The 18,151-nt window shown below is 55.5% G+C and overlaps 1 protein-coding gene across 4 annotated transcripts in view; it reads left to right on the top strand.

Annotated features, from left to right (window-relative positions):
* The window catches only part of PLXNA4 (plexin A4), a 573,332-nt gene that overhangs the window by 519,050 nt on the left and 36,131 nt on the right, over positions 1 to 18,151 (top strand). For all 4 annotated transcript variants that reach the window (XM_073899215.1, XM_073899214.1, XM_025854986.2 and 1 more), the window contains 6 exons: positions 569 to 715; positions 1,254 to 1,488; positions 4,302 to 4,444; positions 11,376 to 11,644; positions 14,015 to 14,081; positions 14,860 to 15,006. In XM_073899215.1, the coding sequence (XP_073755316.1) occupies positions 569 to 715; positions 1,254 to 1,488; positions 4,302 to 4,444; positions 11,376 to 11,644; positions 14,015 to 14,081; positions 14,860 to 15,006 (1,008 nt within the window). The remainder of the gene's footprint in view (positions 1 to 568; positions 716 to 1,253; positions 1,489 to 4,301; positions 4,445 to 11,375; positions 11,645 to 14,014; positions 14,082 to 14,859; positions 15,007 to 18,151) is intronic.

Below are 18,151 nucleotides of genomic sequence, written 5' to 3'. Positions count from 1 at the left end.
AGGCTTGTCAAGTCACAGAGAAAGGCCCGATTTCATCACTGGAGTCCAGAGCACGGAAAACACTGGCTCTGAGTTTGGATTGAGAGGCAAACTCTTTAGAGGCCATGGAGACCTGATCAGGGCAGCTGGATCCATCCTGGCCGTCTGACTCCCAAGCTTCCTTTGTCCCAAGAGTCCAGGACCTGGGAGGTCCAAGGCTCATCCTGCTTCCTCCCGTGTAGCCCTCTGCAAGCCACAGTAGAGGGTTTCTTTGGAGCACGGGTAGCAAATTACTTGTAACTCCTGTGACAGTTTGGAGTCAACTGGTGGTGATTGACCATAGCTCTGTGTTAAGAAGGATTCTGAGGCTACATTTGGATAAGCTAGAAAGTGCCTTGATTACTGACTCCCCACTGAGGAAAGGGGAATGGCAGTGTAGGCGTCATGGGGTTTTGGGACTTACTATGGAAGGTGGCCTCTCCAGCACTCGCCAGCAGGATGGGACCTCTGGGTTGGGGGGACGTGGCAGCCAGCCGGCAGCTATGGTCCTGACTCTGCGGGGAGAACCAGGGCTTTCCTGTCCCTCCAGGGCAAGAACCTGATCCCCCCCGTAGCCGGGGGCAATGTGAAGCTGAACTACACTGTGCTGGTGGGGGAGAAACCATGCACTGTGACGGTGTCCGACGTGCAGCTGCTCTGCGAGTCCCCCAACCTCATCGGCAGGCACAAAGTGATGGTAAGCCGGCCGGGGCCCCGTTCTGCCTGGGGCAGGCACTAGGGATGCCAGAGTGTGAGCAGACCAGGAGGGGATTCTGGCTGGTGCCCCAATGAGAGCAAGGCAAAGCAGCATGAATGATGTGTGCATTGCCTGTCACAGGCAAGAGACCCTTGCAGGAGGGGACCGTGGTTGGCCCGAGGAGGTCTATCATATCATGCTCTGTGCCTCAGTCATCTGTCCTTAGCCTGGGATGAAGCTCAGGGAGCCACTCACCGAAGTCATGTCAGACTTCTTTAGGTCCCAGCTGTGTGCTGTTTCCTTACAAAGATGACAACCCTAGTCCTGGGTACTGTGCAGCTTCCCGTCTCTGAGCCATCCAGACCCCCCGCTCGGCCCCCACACCCCCCCCCTCAGCTGTCCTTACAGCCAGTGACGGCTCTCCTCCCCGGAGCCCTTTCCCCGTCCTGCCCCGTGGCCAGTTCATCGACGGCCCGGGGCAGCTACCCCCACTGCTCTGCGCCTGCTCCCAGCTCCTTCTCGCCTGCTGTGCCCCCAGGCTCGCGTCGGTGGCATGGAGTACTCCCCGGGGATGGTGTACGTCGCCCCAGACAGCCCGCTCAGCCTGCCTGCCATCGTCAGCATCGCCGTGGCCGGCGGCCTCCTGGTCATCTTCATTGTCGCCGTCCTCATCGCCTACAAACGCAAGTCCCGCGAAAGTGACCTCACGCTGAAGCGACTGCAGATGCAAATGGACAACCTGGAGTCACGCGTGGCGCTCGAGTGCAAAGAAGGTACCTGGTGACCCGGGGCCACGGCCCCACACCCGAGGCTGTGCGTGCGCATCTCACACAGGCGAACGAGCTGGGCACCTGCGGGCAGTGCTGGGGGCCGGGCGTCTGACCTCTGACTCTGACTCTGGTCTCCGAGCTGCGTCCAGACCCAGCCCATATCCCAGCAGACACAGCCCCTTCCTGGGCAAGGCCGCCCTCCCCTCCCACCCCCGCTCGGCAGGGGTCCTTTCAACCCCCACCCCAAGGGCAGTTTGCAGCCCCAAATCCTGGCCATGGGGGTTTGATGCTCTCCACTCAGGGAGAGCTTGGGGTGTCTTGACATGCGGCGTTCAGCAACCTTGATCTCCCTTCCTTTAGGAGGACAGTACGGCCAGAGCTCAGATTCAAGATTTAGAAGGAAGAGGGTTTCACAGCTTGTGTTTTTAAAAATTACCAACACCACCATGATACGAAATCAGCAGCACTAAATCCAAGAAGGAAATTTAGGAGTCAGACTCTTGTCACCCCCAGATTATCATTTCGTGAGTCACCCTGGGAGGGTCTGAGTGGGTTCTTTACTGTAGATTTATTCTCAGAGTCAATCCAGCCTGTACCTGGGGCCCTCCCATCCCCACCAGGGGAGCCGCGGCTCCGTCTGATGGGGAAGTGGGTCCGTCCCATCCCTTCACTACATCCTTAGCTGTCAACATGGCATCTGCCTTGTGGGACTGTTAATTACTGCCTTTTATTATATTTACGCTGCTTAATTTTTTTTCTCTGCAATGTACTCTTCCCTCTAATTAGGTGTAGTGATTAGAATCTCTTTTATGTGTGGCAGGCACGAGGCTTTGAATGTTGGAGGCGCTTAGTGACTTGAAGGAAGGCTGCAGACTGATAAAAAGCTAACCCCCTCCTTCTCCTCCCCGCCAGCTGAGCACCCCAACCGGGAGGGGGCAGAGAGGGGAATGCCAAGCCAGGTTCCTCTCAGAACGTTCTGGAGAAGGAGAGATGAGCAGCCAGACAAGGAGTCCAGCCGTAGAGTGTCCGTGGAGGCACCAGGAGAGGGCCTTGGCTTCTGGCTCAGGGGAGAGCTCTCTCTCTCTCTCTGCTCTGTGGGCACAGAGAGAGACGTAAAGCAGAACACACGGAGATTAGCCACGAAGGCATTTGTCGGGGGAGCCCAGAGCTGGCCCTCGAACATATAAGGGGCAGCTTGGGTCCAAGGAAGGTGACCCCCCCCCCGAGACTTGGCAGTAAGCCAGGACATCACCCACACACAAACCCAGAAGAGGCCCAGCCTAGGCCCTTCACTGCCTAAACACACACATGTGCATCACTGTCCCACACACTCACCGACATACACACACACTCGGACGGTCACTCATGTGCTCACACACACACCCACGAATGCCCACACGCACGTGACACACATTCCCACAAACACACACATGCTCCTCACTCAGTACATACAGGACTGCTGTTCATCAGTGCTTTTGGTGACCGTCCAGGCCAAAAACCTTACCGACTCCTTTCATACACACAAAGACGCGCACACTGGTATAAGTTCCACTTGGAAGCATGAGTCACTTGCCTTGAGAGGGACTCTGTGCGTCCGGGTGACCAGGGGTGCAGGAACAGGGGAGGCCTGCAGGAGCCTGTCCGGGGGGCCAGGTGGTGTCTCGTTCTATCAAAGAAGCAGCACTGCTATTCTCAAGAAGGCCCAGAAACCCGAGATCCGGAGGCCCAAGTTGGCACTGTGGGGTGCAGCGGGGGCCCCATCCACAGTGCCTGGGCCCACCATGTTGTGTTCGTGTGATCAACAGAGCCCACAAAATACTTTTTCCCAATTCTGGTGTTTATAGAAATATTAAGAAGGATTGCATAATCAGTGCCCGCTGGCTATTCTTTGCCAGCATGGGCTAATCCATCCTGGTTGGGTGCGAGCATGTGTGTGCAGCAGGCATGCATGCGTGTCAGTACGTGTGTGTGTGCACCCAGGGGAGAGGCGGAGCAGGAAAGGGCCTGGCGCGGCATTTCTGACTGCCTCAGACCCAGGGTGGAGGGCAGCCTGGGAGGAGGGCTGTGCTCAGGACTGAGTGTAATCACAGCTTTGGTGCCGTGTAAACCACCTGGGCCATGTGCTGGACTTTCTTGGGGGCCAGAGGGAAGGGGGTCTTGCAGCTCCATGATCATCAGGAAGCCTGAGCTGCCTCCACAGACAGCCATTCCCACATGCAGATCATAAATCACCATTGAGTGGCATCACCTTGAGGAAGGAAGGATAAAGATACGCCCCACATATGTATCCGGAAGGAATATATTAGTGTGGCGGAGCCTTCATCTGGCCCCATTGGTGGTTTGGTGGTTCCACCTGCCTGGCCCAGAACTGGGACTGCAAAAGAAATTATTCTTACCTTTTCAAAGGAAGACCACTATAAAAATGCAGAATGGGGAATAGACCCCCCACCCCTGGAACCTCTCCCCTCCCTCCCCCGTCTCTTGATAGGGGTGTCCCCCCACCCCCAGCATATTCTGCAAACCAAAACCCTTCATCTTCAGACGGGGAGGCACTTCAGATCCAGCAGTAGGACAAATGGGTGGACAGCCCACCCCCATCCATGCTTTGGAAGGGATCTGGCCCAAGACTCGCTTCCTTGTGCTACATCTTTCTCCCCTTCCTATGTCCTTCACCCCAGCGACTTAAGACATCCTGCATTATTCCTGCACACCTGCGGTCCATTGCCCACGTCTCCCAGGGGCCTGGGTGAGGGTTCCAAGCATTCAGACTCGGGGTCCACCCCAACCAGCATTCTCACGGGCTCCCTTTGTACCAGCTTTTGCCGAGCTGCAGACGGACATCCACGAGCTGACCAGTGACCTGGATGGAGCTGGGATCCCCTTCCTGGACTACAGAACCTACACCATGCGAGTGCTGTTCCCTGGAATTGAAGACCACCCAGTGCTCCGGGACCTCGAGGTGAGAAGCAGTACCCACGACCAAGCTTTGCTCCATCGAGGTGTTAGTGTGGAGAAAGGTATCGGTGACCTTCAAGGGCAGCCACCTTGTTGGGAGGTAAGAAAGCTGAGGCCAGGGAGGGGACATGATTGACCCGAGGCTCCCCCCACTTGTTGGTGCCAGCCAGCCAGTCCCTCTGCAGGAAATGGGGCCAAGCCAGGGGGGCTCTGAGCAGAGATGGGAGTAGATTTGGGTCCTAGGGGTCATGGATCCCTTGAGAACTGAATGGAAGTTGAAGAAAAAAAACTTTACCTACACGCAAAAACCAGACAGTGTCGCAAGTTCATGGCCCCCATTTAGGAAACCACGATATAAGGGATTTCACCGGATAGTTGGTGCCAATAAGTATATGTGGGAAAGATAAGGGATGCGCTGGCGAGGGAGGTGGGAGCGTGCATGATAAGAACATCACTGTCTTTTGTACCAGCAGGACCTCATCTTTTGAACATTTTGTCCCACTTCCTGTCTAGCGTGGTACCTGGCTTATGCATATATTCATAGTACGCTTTGTTCCAAAAGGGATTTGGGATGATTCATAAAGATAACTACCAGAGAAAAGTGAAAAATACAAATGAGGAAACCAGGGCAAAATAATAATCATAAGGAATAATTGCCATTAGTTGATGGCTCACTAATCTCCAGGTCTGGTTTTAAGGACTCCAGGTGTATGTGTTGATTTAATAGCTCACAAGCGGGCTGAAGACGGTGCGCTCATTTTAGAGGCAACAAAGCTAAGGGCACTGGGGCCACCTGCTGGGATGGTGCAGGGCCGGGGTTGGAGTCCCTCAGTTAGACTTCAGGGTCTGTGCTCCCCACGACAAGACTTTGCACGTCGCTGTTGTGCCTTACGGCTCTGGACACTTATTAGGATGGATCAAAAATCTCCAGCCAAAGCAACAACAGAGAATAAGACTAATTCCAAGATGTATAACATCCATAACATTGCAACAGACCCACCGCTCAGCGGTCGCACAATTTTGCAGGTACTGACCCCTGTGGGAACGTCTGCGTGGGCAGTCCAAGGGGGTGTGGAGGCTGTGCCCCTCTACAGGCAGCAGAGCAAGGCCCCAGGGACTTCAGGGCCCACATGCGTTTCTCCATAATTGTTGAATACGGTGTGTGCCCATGTGTGTATGTATGTGCACACATGCGTGCTTCCATAACAAGGTCACGGGCACTTCTGTCTGGAGGAGGGTCCCCTGGGCTTCTCAGTGGATAGATACCCAGAGGCACTTCCAGAGGCCGTAGCTGGTGGGCTCTGTGTCCTCACTGAGAACACACCTTTCCCTCTGTCTGCACATCTGCTTGTGTGTGTTCACGTCTAAGGCGTACGTGTGTGTCCTATATACAGAGGAAAACACCGTCTGTATCGTGATAGTCTGTCCATTCTCTTGGTCTCACTCTTCTTGCCCGTGCCCTCTCTCATCCTCATTTGTTTTTCTCTTCCATTTGTCTTTTTTCCAGCCTCATTTTCACTTGCTTCAAAATCCCAGGGTGTTTAGTCCACTGAAGACTATGCATTTTCCACATGCACCTGCATCTCCAGAGATTCTCAGACTCTCAGGCCAGTCTTGGCACTAGTTTAACACACACCCAAGGACAGTACACTCCCAAGGACTGGCCAGGGCAGTGGCAGCAGAGTTATAGGGCTCATTCTTCCATAGGATCTCATGGGTGGTTGTGCAGGTTGAACACTGCAGTGCTCCGGATGGCATCATTCATATGTGACACCTCTTAGAGTTGTTCAGTGCACAACCTGCCTCACCGTCTACAGCAGCCCTGTTCCCCGAGGACCAGAATACAAATGATTCCTTCTCATTGCCCTTTTGAACAGTACCAAGCCCCTTGCTGAAAGCTGGTGGAGTCTCTACCAAGCTGTACTTCTCCAGGCTTCCCTCTAAGGTCAGTTTCCTGTGAGAAGCAAGACGGGACTGCTTCCCAACTCCTAGCCTTATTCTTCAGTGAGGCACACAGCCAGGAACCCAGCTCAGCAAGCCAGACTCAACAAGCAGAAACCCCCAGCACCCTCACCCCTGCCCTCAGAGCCTTGCGTGGAGCCAGCTCCCTGCTCCGCTGTGTGGCTCTGGTCCTGTCTGCCTAGCTCCCCGACACGAAGCACCCCCAAACAGAGGCTTCTGGGGCAGCAGACTCCACTCTCTGCCAGAAAACTTTAAGAGCTCTGGTTCAGCACTGTCTTAGAGACTAATTTCTCAACTTCACGGTGACACCAGCTACCCCACGGGCTGAACACACAGGAGGGCACCCCCAGAGCCGCACCACCAGGAGTCACTGACTCCCCTCGTCCATCTGTCTGTCGCAGGTGTCAGATGAACTCAGCCCCGGGAGGGCCGCAGAAGAAGGCCTCTGAGAATCAGGGCTGCTGGGTTGTAATCACGTGAGCAGCCTGGATGATGGACTTGCGAGTTGTTCAGTGCACAGCCACGGACTGTGGGTAGATACCCTGCCCCTGCCCCAGACTGTTCCTTTGGCCCCCATTACATATTACATCACGTCCTACCATGACCTTATTCCTCATCTGGCATGTTAACGTTTCCCCTCACACCCGAGTCTTCTCTCTTCTTCCTTGCCTTCATCACGAGGGGAGACTTTTAGTTCCCCACTTATGACGGAGTCAGAAGCCACCTTCACACACTTCCCTGAGTTGGAGCCCACAGGATGGCCTGTTGTCAGGCACAGGCTCTGAGTCAAACAGGTCACACAGCTTTTCTTGTTTCGAATTGTGGTAAAATACGCATCACAGAAAATGGACGATTTCAACGATTTTTTACAGGTACAGCTCAGAGACAGTAAGTACATTCACACTGTGGTGTGACCATCACCTCCATCCATCTCCAGAAGGTTTTCGTCTTCCCCCAGTGAAAGCCTGTCCCCATTACACACTAAACCCCATCCCCTCCTCCAGAAAGCACCATTCGACTTTCTGTCTCTATGAATTTGACAACTCGGGGACCCTCATGTCAGTGGAATCATATAGTATTTATCCGTTTGTGACTGATTTACTTCACTTAGCAAAGTGTTTTCGAGGTTCACCCATATTGTAGCATGTGACAGAATTTCTTTTCTTTTTAAGCCTGAGTGATAGTCTGTTGTATGGATGCACCACATTTTGTTTATCTATTCATCTGTCAGCAGACACTGGGCTGCTCTGGGCTATTGTGGACGCGGCTGCTAAGAACATGGGTGTACGTGTATCTGTTTGAGCTCCTGCTCCCAGTCTTGTGGGTATATACCCAGAACATACGACTTTTCCTTTCCATGAAACTCGCTAATTAATTGATAGAAATCCACTTTTACTATCGCACATTAGCCCGCGGCTACGTGAGATCCAGCATCCCATGCAAGATCCAGGGATCTTGCCTGCACTGTTCTTTTCTGATTTGTTTCCAACCCCGTCTTACCATTGGAATAGTTTCTCCCCATTGGCTTTCTGAGTATGGAAATATTCCCAGGAAAGGCACTGACTAATCTAAAGCAAGGTTTCCCGACATTTTCAGCCATGGGGCTAGCTGCCCGCTGGTTGGGTATGAACAGTAGATGTGTGAGAAGAAGGAGGTGTTCTCTGGCTTTAGTCTGCCCTGGACATAGGCCACCAGTCCCCCCTCTTTTGTGACCATCTGGTGAAGGTTGGGCATGTGGGAAAGGGGCTATCTAGGCACACACCGATCCTTTATTTTATTTTTTAAAGATTTTATTTATTTACTTGAGAGAGAGTGTGAGCGAGAGAGAGAGCACAAGCCAGGGGCCCTGATCCTTCAAAAACAGGGAGCAAACAGTAACCACACACCCCATTCTCAACCTATCCGTGTCTTCTAAACTCTAACCTGTTGGGTTACGATTAAAATTTACTATCCAGTTTTATACTCACAGTCTTCAACTAAATTATTGAACCAACTGGTGAATAAAGACAGTCTTGTTTCACAGTGGCATTTGCTTAGGGAGGCGGGGGGTAGCCAGTTACAAAGGGGCATTGTTCCGGATACTCTTCACCAAGATACTCCACTTCCATCTCCCCCTTCATAAAATGGGGAGAAAAGTCCTACCTCCGGCACCCCCAGACCCTGGGCCGGTGCAGTCGAATGTCTTGGAAACTCCCGGGTGCAAGGGGTCTGTGAAAAGCCGCCAGCGGAGTAGAGGCAGGTAATAAAACTGCTGTTAAGGGCGTACCGTGTGTGCCGAGCACTTTACATACATTATCTTATTTAATGCTCGTAAAACATTATGACGGAGGCACTCATACTCTCATTTTACAGACAAGGTAGTCGAGCCCAGATGGGACAGAGCTTTCCTCCTTGTAGGAGGCAGTTAGTCTCTCTGATTCCGAGCCCTGGGCTGCAGGCCCGCATGCCGTGGCCCCATAGCTGGCTTTGCGGCACCTGCCTTCCCGGGGCCCCGGGCCTTGGTGCCCAGAAGGCGCATGCAGCCAAGCCGGTGCCAAAGAAGTGGGGATATCTATCATCATTAGGACAAGTTGTGGAGACGTTGCTCTGGGGGGATTGAAGGACAGAGGAGGTAAACCGTGCACATGTGTGTCAGGGGTGGTCCCAGAGCTGGGAGGGAGGTCAGCGGGACACACAGACGGCTGGGTAGACTGAGGCCGGGCTGACAGCAAGGTGAGGCTGCCTCCTACCCTTGTCCTTCCCTTGCCAGCCCCTATGGAGTGGGGAATGGGGTCGTGGTAGGTAGGATGAAGCTGAGATTGGGCCCACCACGGGGAAGGAGGAGTTTGCCAGGGGTGGCCGTGCAGAGAGCCAGGACATGCTGCAACCAGGCCCTGGCTCCAGCGGGTTCCCATCTTTCTCCGGGGTGCTGCCTTCCAACAGGGCCCTCCGGAGGGGCCTGCTGCTGACCCTCTGAGGGCAGGCCCGGGTCTGACTGGTCTGTCTCCCACCTGGGCCTTGCCCTGAGCCTGGAACACAGGGGAGCTCAGTGAGTGAGCAGCACGAACATTCCAGCTCTGCATCTGCCCCCTCCTTGCACCTGGGGCAAACAGGGATTCTCTGCCCACCCATCTTCCCCAGTTTCAAGCTTCTGGAGTCAAGTGGGATGAAACTGCTGCCATTCAGTAAACATCACTGTGTGTCCGGCTTTTGACACACCGTCTCCTTCAGAGCTCACACCAGCCCCGAGATGGCAGGACGTGGCACCGACCAGCCGGGTGCACCATCTGGCCCTGACATGTCTCTGTCCTGGGATCTTGAGAAAGCCCCCCACTGTCATGAGGCCCTGGGATAATAATGGGACCTACTTCACAGGGGGTCGTGTGGCATAAACGGGTCCATAGTTCTAACGCATGTAGAACAGCGCTCAACAGAGCAAGATCTACATACGCACCAGCTGTTGAAGGAATGGAGGAGTCTTCTCAGGGCCCACAACCCAGTATATGACTGTGACAGTTAACCCAAGCTCTGCTGGCTGAAACTGCATTCTGCACTGCCGCATACCTGCTGCTCCTTCCTAAAGACCCCCGCAGGGGAGACACAGCCCCCGACATGGCACCTCCTTTGGAGGTCTCTGACCCCGAGCACCGCACTCCATGGAGGGTGCCCTGCTCTCTTCTCAGATGGCTTCACCTTGTTGCCAGAGGCTATGTTTATTTGTTAAGTAACCTTTTTGTTTTAATGGAAGAATACAAACAGAGCAAGCAATGCACACATTGGCAGAACGCAGCTCAGAGCATTTTCCCTGAGTGAACACAGCCATCCAGCCAGCACACAGATCAGGAAGCTGAATGCTACCAGCCCTCCACAAAAGTTCCCGAGTGTCCCCTTCCAGTCCCAGCCACCCCCCGGGATCACCATTTTCCTGCCATCGTTGATGGTTTTTTAAAACCTTTATTTAAAGGGTATTACACGAATTGCCCTCTTCTTTCTGACTTTTTTCATTCAATGTCTGCAAGATGCATCCCTGCTACTGTGAGTGGCAGAAAGCCCTCATTCCCATGGCTGTGTGGCTTCCTGCTGAGTGAATATGCCGCAGTTCCTGGAGCCATCCGCTGTAGCCGGGCATCTGGCTGTTTCCAGTCCAGGGCCATGACGGGCAGAGCTGCCGTGTCCCCGCGCATCTCAGAGATGCGTCCTCCTTGCCCAGCTCGGTCGCTGGCTAGTGTGTGCTGAGCAGACGGTGCCCCCATGCAGGTGCCTCCCGATGAACAGAAGATGCGGGCAGGAAGATAAAACCTTCTTCCTCCCCTTTCCCTGGGTCTCAGAGGAGGTCCCTGAGAAAACATCAGACACCAGAGTCAATCAGGGAGCACCTGAGAGACTGGTGGGCTTAATCTTCCCCTTTCCTTGGATGAGTCACTTTGGGCCCCCAGAGAAGTTAATGGACTTGCCTGAGGTCACACAGGGTGGGGGTGACAGAGCCTGCGTGGACCCCACGAGTCCTGACTCTGAGGCCACACTGGTCTGTTAATGGGATCCACGTGGCCAGAGAAGATTCAGCATCAGATCAGCTGGAGGCTCAGGTGTGGTGATCCCTCACCCCTGGGGTCACCGGCCCCAGCCCCCAGCCTCCTGGACGCCCCCCAGGGGGCTGCCTGTGATGCTCATCTGCTGTGGTGCGGGGCCCCTCACCAGCTCTGCGTCACCGTAAGGGAAGAGTTCAGGCTCCCATGTGGATGGGGATCCTCGGTGCTGTTCTCTCTGCACCTCCCCTGATTCAGCTCCAAACCAGAGGCAGGGAGCAGCCACGCGGGTTAAGTAAACAGCACGGTGCCCAGCACCCGACGAGGGCTTGGTGCTGTTGGCCAGGTGGGGTGAGTGGCGGCGGGGGCTGGGGCAGCATGCACGGCCCACACCGTGGGGCAGACCCCGGGCCTGGCTGGCAGTCAGGACTCCCCCCCTCACCCCCCGCCCCGGGGGCTCCTCCGCAGGTTCCGGGCTACCGGCAGGAGCGCGTGGAGAAGGGCCTGAAGCTCTTTGCCCAGCTCATCAACAACAAGGTGTTCCTGCTGTCCTTCATCCGCACCCTGGAGTCTCAACGCAGCTTCTCCATGCGCGACCGTGGCAACGTGGCCTCGCTCATCATGACGGTGCTGCAGAGCAAACTGGAGTACGCCACCGACGTGCTGAAGCAGCTGCTGGCCGACCTCATCGACAAGAACCTGGAGAGCAAGAACCACCCCAAGCTGCTGCTCAGGAGGTGAGGGCCGGGCCCGGGGGGCAGGGGGCACAGGTCAGAGAGAGAGCCCACTCGGCCTGGATCTTGTGCCTTCTGGGGAGACGGGGGCAGAGCTCCCGGAAGTTGCTGCCAAGTCCCCCAAGGTGAGGACTGACCTGCCTAGAGGCCAGGGCCCGCTCCATGCCCTCTTGGAAGAACCTGTCCACCACGGCCCATCTGCTTACCCTGCTCTTTCTCTTTGGCCCCCTACATCCATCCACTCTGCCTTCTCCTCTCTCCGTGCTTATGCTCCCCTGATTATGACCCTCCGACTGGAATTCTTCTCTCATGGACTCTTCAGAGGTCATTTTTCCATCCCCTGCCCTTACCTAAACCAGAACATGACTTAGGAGAGATACCCCAGGGCCTCCTGCCTCCGGCCTACCCCAGAGAGAAACTTTAGCTCCAGGCCACTCTCCCTGCTGTCTGGGACCAGCAGCAAAGCATCACCCGGGAGCTTGTAGGTGATGCGGAATCTCCGGTCCCAGGCCACACCAACTGGGGCGGAATCTGCAGGCTCCCAAGAAACCTCGGTGACCCAAAAGGTCTGTTGGAGTGTGAGAAGCCCTGGGCCAGCCTGTGTGTCCTTGCCTGACGCACCTGCTAGAGGCTCCACGCAGGTCCAGGGCGCTCCGCCCCACCCTGTCGGATGCCTCACTGGGGAGACCCCAATGACCACATGTGACCACCGAGCTATAACCTGTGGCTTCAGCTTTATAGGACACAGAGACTCTCTGACTCCATCCATGCTGCCCTTCACATCTGCCTCCTCCTGGAAGGCCCTTTCTCATCCAGGCTGTTAGTGCAATGTCTTTAGCCTTCGTGCGGACAAAGCTGGAAAGCTCCCACGTCCAGCCATCACTGCCCGGCATCGTCTGCCTCTGCTTGTCTTCTTCTGCCTTCCGTCCTCGGTGTCTGGGCCCGAGGCGGAGCCTCCTGCTTGGGCCAGTGGCTAGATTTGGCTTTCAGAAGTGTTTACCTCAGGCTTTTCCCTGGTGCACTGGGCATCCGCCCGCACAGCTGTGAAAGGTTGCTACATGCCGGAGCAATCATCCAGCTTTGGAAACAGCAAGGTAGATCATTTTGATTTTTGTTTTACTTCCACCACGCAGCCACCCACCGGCACAATTCTAGGGTTGCCACTGCCTGCCAGAGCTCCCACCGACAATCTCCCGGTGTGGCCTCACTCTGGATCTGTGCGTCTCCGCCTCTTGTCTTCCACCCGCTCGCTCCCAGATGCTCTCTCCTTCTGCCCTCCTCCACCTCCCTTTCTTCCCCTTGCCCCCTGCTGGCCCCCTCACTTCGACAGTCTTCCTTCTCCCCTCCTCCTAGTTTGCTTTGGAGCTGGCAACTGCCCAGCTGCCGTGGGATTGTAGCTATTTGTGTCTCCCGCCAACTGCAACTTCCGAGTCTATCCAAACGTACCTGGATGGGCCTGTTGCTCTCTGGAGCTGGCCCCACGCTCAGCCAAGTTTGAGGCCCGTTTGTTTTCTCTACGTGGTGGATGCAACCCAAAGGGTGTTTTGGCCCTACCCCTGCTGCCGTGGCTTCCCTTCCAAGGTAAAAGGATAAGTGGACTTGGGTAGCAGCACAAAGGATGCAAGTTAGACTCAAGAAGGCACTTCCTGTCATTGCAAATGACATGCTAGCAGGGTTCCAGGAGGAATTCCAAAGGACTCTGGAATAGGATAATTTGGGCATCGCTTAGGATGAGCTAGGTATGCACCTTTAGTCCGTGTCAGCTCTGAGAGTCTTTCACTTTAGGTGAGGGGGTCAGTCTAATCTATCTGGCCTTTGTCACCTGACCCACTTCTCCTGCCACCTTCCTTTCTATCCACTGCCCAATTAGTATCTCCCCAGGTTTTTCGGTCTTCTTTTTTCACCCACCCACAGGAACTAGAAAGTTCTCTAAAGCTGTCCCATCCAATGTGGTAACTGCAAGCCACACGTGCCCATTCAAATGCAAATAATGAAAGGTGAAGAAAATGTAAAATTCAACTCCTCAGACACACTAGCCACATTTCGAGTGCTCCGTGGGCACCTATGGCTGGTGGCTACCCCACTGGCCAGCACAGAGAGTCTTCATCATCACTGCAGAGGGTGCTGATGGACAGAGCTGCTCCCGCACATTCCCACCAAACACCCACCCGGGAGCCTAACGCCAGCATGTCATCTCCCGGCTTCTGTAGGCACAGCTTGTCTCGTCACTCTGGGGTGTCTAGGAGTCCATGGAATTCAAGTATGCTTTAGGATCTCAGGATTTGGCCCGAAAGTTGTAAGCAGCAAGATCAATGCAGGGTCATTCCCCCTGCGCTCTGACTGGCTGCTTCTGTCTTTGTCTTGCTGTAACAGGACTGAGTCAGTGGCCGAGAAGATGCTGACCAACTGGTTCACCTTCCTGCTCTACAAGTTCCTCAAGGTACGATTGTATGTGGGGCTATCTCTGGCGCTGCCTGTTACCCACCCCCCCGGCTTCCCTGCACACCCCAAAACCCACATTCCCCAGGCCTGACTCTTAGAACCCCACCAAGAAATGCTGTCCCCCTCCTCACTGTCACTGTCACCGAGGGGGCAGACTCCTGACCATCTCAGGAGACAGAGCCCACCCACCCCCCACCACCCCGTCGGTCCTGGCGTGAGAGACAGTCTCCTCCTACAGGCCAGGGGGAGAAGAGCCCATGAGAGGACCCCGTGGGAGCCCTAAAGCCAAATTCCCTTTGTAAGCTCAAAACAACTCACCCCTTAGTTCCCTGCTTTCCGTCTTCCTCCCCCACCACCTCTCCCAGTCCCAGACTCCTGGAGGCTGATCAAGGTCCCGGGCAGGTACCATGGCCCGTGTGGCAGCGGATAAGCTGCCCACGTGCCTGGGTGGGGGAAGAGCAACCCGACTTCCAATTATGAGCTTGCTTTCTGAGGACTTCGCAGCCCCAGGACTGACCTCTGTCTCTGATGGGCCACCGAGGAAGCAGCTGGAGTCGGGTGGGGAGAAGAAACAGAGAGGGGACAGGAGGTGGGGAGGTGAAGAAGAGAGGGCAGACAGGAGAAGACAGGTGGTCCAGAGGAAGGGGGAGTTGACAACGGAGGAGGACCGGGAGCAGGAGAGAACTGGAGCAGAGGAGTGGAAAGCAGCCCTTTGAGAAATGGGCTCCGGGAGGTTGGTCCAGAGTCCGGCCAGCACAGTTCTTCTCTGCGTCCAGGAGTGTGCTGGGGAGCCCCTGTTCTCGCTCTTCTGTGCCATCAAGCAGCAGATGGAGAAGGGGCCCATCGACGCCATCACGGGAGAGGCCCGTTACTCTCTGAGCGAGGACAAGCTCATCCGCCAGCAGATCGACTACAAAACCCTGGTAAAACAGCCTCACGGCTTTGCCCCGTGCCCCTGGTAACGGGGCTGTCCCCTGCCCAGCAGAGCGGATGGTGGAAACGCTGAAAAGCCGCCTGGCCTGGTTGGCCTGCTGCACAGGCCCAGCCGGGTGTCCCACGCAGGCCTGTCACCCCAGACTCCCCTAGGACCCCCACACCAGGGCACCTGGATTTGGGGACCGGTAGCTCAGGCACGTCTGAGCAACACTTCAGCAGAGACTAGTGTGGTTCCAAGCCAGTGCGCTGAACGTGGGGTCATAAGCCCTCACCAGCAGCGGGCTGGTGGATTGCGCTCAGTGAACTCCTCATCGGCTCTCCCAGGGTGGGGAGGGACACTTCCATGCAGAGCAGGTGGGGGCCCGAAGGAGAGAAAAACAAGGAAAGAGTTCCTTGTGTTTTGGAAGCCCACCTCTGCCCACGGGTCTAAGGTCAAATACCCCCATGACCTGAGAATGTGAGACCGGATTGGCCTAGTGATTAACGCCTTTGTCCAGGGAACATGGGGATTCCCTCTGTCAAGGTTAGACCCCCTCTCTGATAGCAGCTCTCACCCTAGGAGGCAGCCGAACGCCACATGGAGGAGAGCATGAGGTCTGGATTGGAACCCTGACTCTGCTTCTGAGCAGCTGGGTGATTTGGAGCAGGTCCCTCAATCTCTCCAAGCTGGGGTGTCTTTATCTGAAAAAACGGAGGATAACACTAGAACTTATTTACACAGGGATAATAATAGTGCATACCTCCCAGAGTTGTCCGGAGGATGGACTGGGGCAAGGCGTGCGAGGCAGGCAGCACAGAGTAAGTGCCCAGTACTGCTCACGGAGGCCCTGCCACTGCTTTCCCACGCCTGTCTGCCTGTCTGCTGGCTGCCACTGTCCCTCCAGGCCAGGGCGCTCACCCTCACTCTTGGCCCTTTTGGACGGTTGTGTGATTTCCCACCAGGCCTCCGCTAGGAAAGCGGAGAGGATGTGAAAGGAAGGAGGTAGAAAATAAGATCGCAGGTGTCTGGGGTGAAGCATGGGTGGAGACAAAGATGGGGGGTGTGTGTGGAGAGAAAATAGATGGGATTTAAATGCACTTATGGGGAGGGGCGCCTGGGCAGCTCCGTCAGTTAAGCGTCCAACTCTTGATCGCAGCTCAGGTCAGGACCTCAGGGTCTTGAGATGGAGCCCCATGTTGGGCTCCGCACTGGGCGTGGAGCCTGCTTAAGATTCTCTCTCTCTCTCTCTGCCCCTCCCCCCTCGCTCTCTAAACAAATAAAAATAAAATAAATGTGCTCATGGGGAGATGAGACCCACACAGGCAGGGCCAGGACAGGGCAGAGCAGGGCTGAGCCGGGCAGGAACAGTGAGCCCAGGGTATACCCCAGACCCCCAGGAGAGCAGGAAGATGGTCCCTCCTGGCTGGGAATGATGCGGCTGTGAGGCACATTTCCCCCTCCGTCTTCAGCGGGCTGGGGGGGGTCCCAGTGGGCTCCCCGGAGGAGGCTTCAGAGGAGCAGCGGTGACTGGGGACCTTGCTTCCTTACAGTTACGTTCTGCTCCAGAGGAGAGAGTTAGAGGCTCTGATTAAAATGAGAAAGGGTGGTGGTGGGGGTGGGGTGGGAACTCTTCCCAAAATAGAGACCGGAATAGATTTTTAATGAGCTAGAAGCACCACTGAAAGTCTCGTGCCTGACCTCCCCCCACCCCTTCCTTTCCCATCCCAGCCCCGTTCCTCAGGACCGAATCCAGCACAGTGAGCTGAGATGATGCGCTGTCCCCAGACGGGCAGCAGCCTTGACTCCAGAGGCCAGGCTGCTTTCAGATGATGGGACTTAGGGTCCCTGTGAGGAACATGGGGTGGGTCGGGAGAGCACAGCCATCAGGTGGAGAGCCTGGGGAAAGAGACATCCCGAGGAGAGGAGGAAGAAATTGCAATTGTTTTGCCCAGGGAAGAAAGGGCTGCAGGGAGATGTAAGGCCACCTCAGGCCGGAGAAAAGGACCTCAACAGGCAGAAGGGGAGCAGCCCCTGGCTGGTGAGGAGGGAAAGAAAGAAAGGGAAAGCTAGAGGAGCCCTGGACAGTCTGGGCCAACTGATGCTGTTGTTGTCCTGGGCCGGAGGGATACCCAAAAGGAGAAAGGTGCTGAGAGGCTCAGGGCTGCATCACTTTATAGCTAGGTGCCCTTCAGTTGTGTGATTAATTGGCTTGACACTAGAACTTGAGCTCCCCTGTTCTAGGGCCCTGCTGCTGGGAGTGCCTACTGGCATCACCCAGGAGCCTGCTAGTGGGTGCTCACCGGGGAGCCTGTGAGGTGCTGGGTGCTGGATGCAAACAAACCCCCCCCCCTCCGCCGGGTGATTCTATTCACATTAAAACTTGAGAAGCACTGAGCTAGCAGAAAAAAAACAAAAAAGGCAAAAAACCCCAGGCAGTTTGTTCAGAAACTAACCAAGGGGCATAGGAATGGGAATGGGGAAGGGATGTTCTGGGTGGAGCTGTGGTTTGGCCAGTGGCCAGGAAACCCTGTCCCTCAGAATGGCTACTGACTACCGCTTCTTCTCTGAATGCCCTGAAGCATCCCACGGGGTTCTGCTAGGGCCACCATAAACCCCTGAGGCAAGTAGAAATGTCAGAAGGGCATACTCAGGGGGCAGCCTCTGCCTCAGTGTCCCTCAGGGGACGATGCCCAGATAAGGCTGCGTTGCTGCTTGGGGGAGCCTGAGCCCAGGACAGCACAAAGTGACAGGCTGTTCTTGGCCACAGAGGGGGCAGCGAGGGTCCCAGAAAGCTTTAGAAGGATCAGCTGGGAGAGGGCACTCAGAAGAGACCCACGGTCCAGAGTTCCTTCCACCATTGTTTTCAATTTAGGACATTTTGAGGGTGAGAGTTTGGTTTTGTAGATTTAGGAGGTTTTTTCCTGCTTAATGGAAGAAGCATGTTCTCATGTGAGCTCGCAGCAGTCTGGCTACTAATGAAAGGCAGGTGTCCAGGGGCCAGGGTTCTGATTGCCACCACGTGGAGCAGGGGTGGGGGAGGAAACTGTCCTCAGAGTCTGCAGGCCTACAATCGGAGGTGGGGGCATGCAGCGAGAGACCAGGGAGGGAGGTGGTGGGGGTGCAGCGAGAGATCAGGCAGGGAGGTGGGGGGG

Source organism: Callorhinus ursinus, unplaced genomic scaffold (genome assembly GCF_003265705.2).
Source record: "Callorhinus ursinus isolate GAN/ISIS: 27379988/994484 unplaced genomic scaffold, GSC_fseal_2.0 scaffold12, whole genome shotgun sequence".
NCBI classification, from domain to species: Eukaryota; Metazoa; Chordata; class Mammalia; order Carnivora; family Otariidae; genus Callorhinus; species Callorhinus ursinus.
Note: the sequence above shows the minus strand (reverse complement) of the source record. Positions and strands in the feature narration are given on the sequence as shown.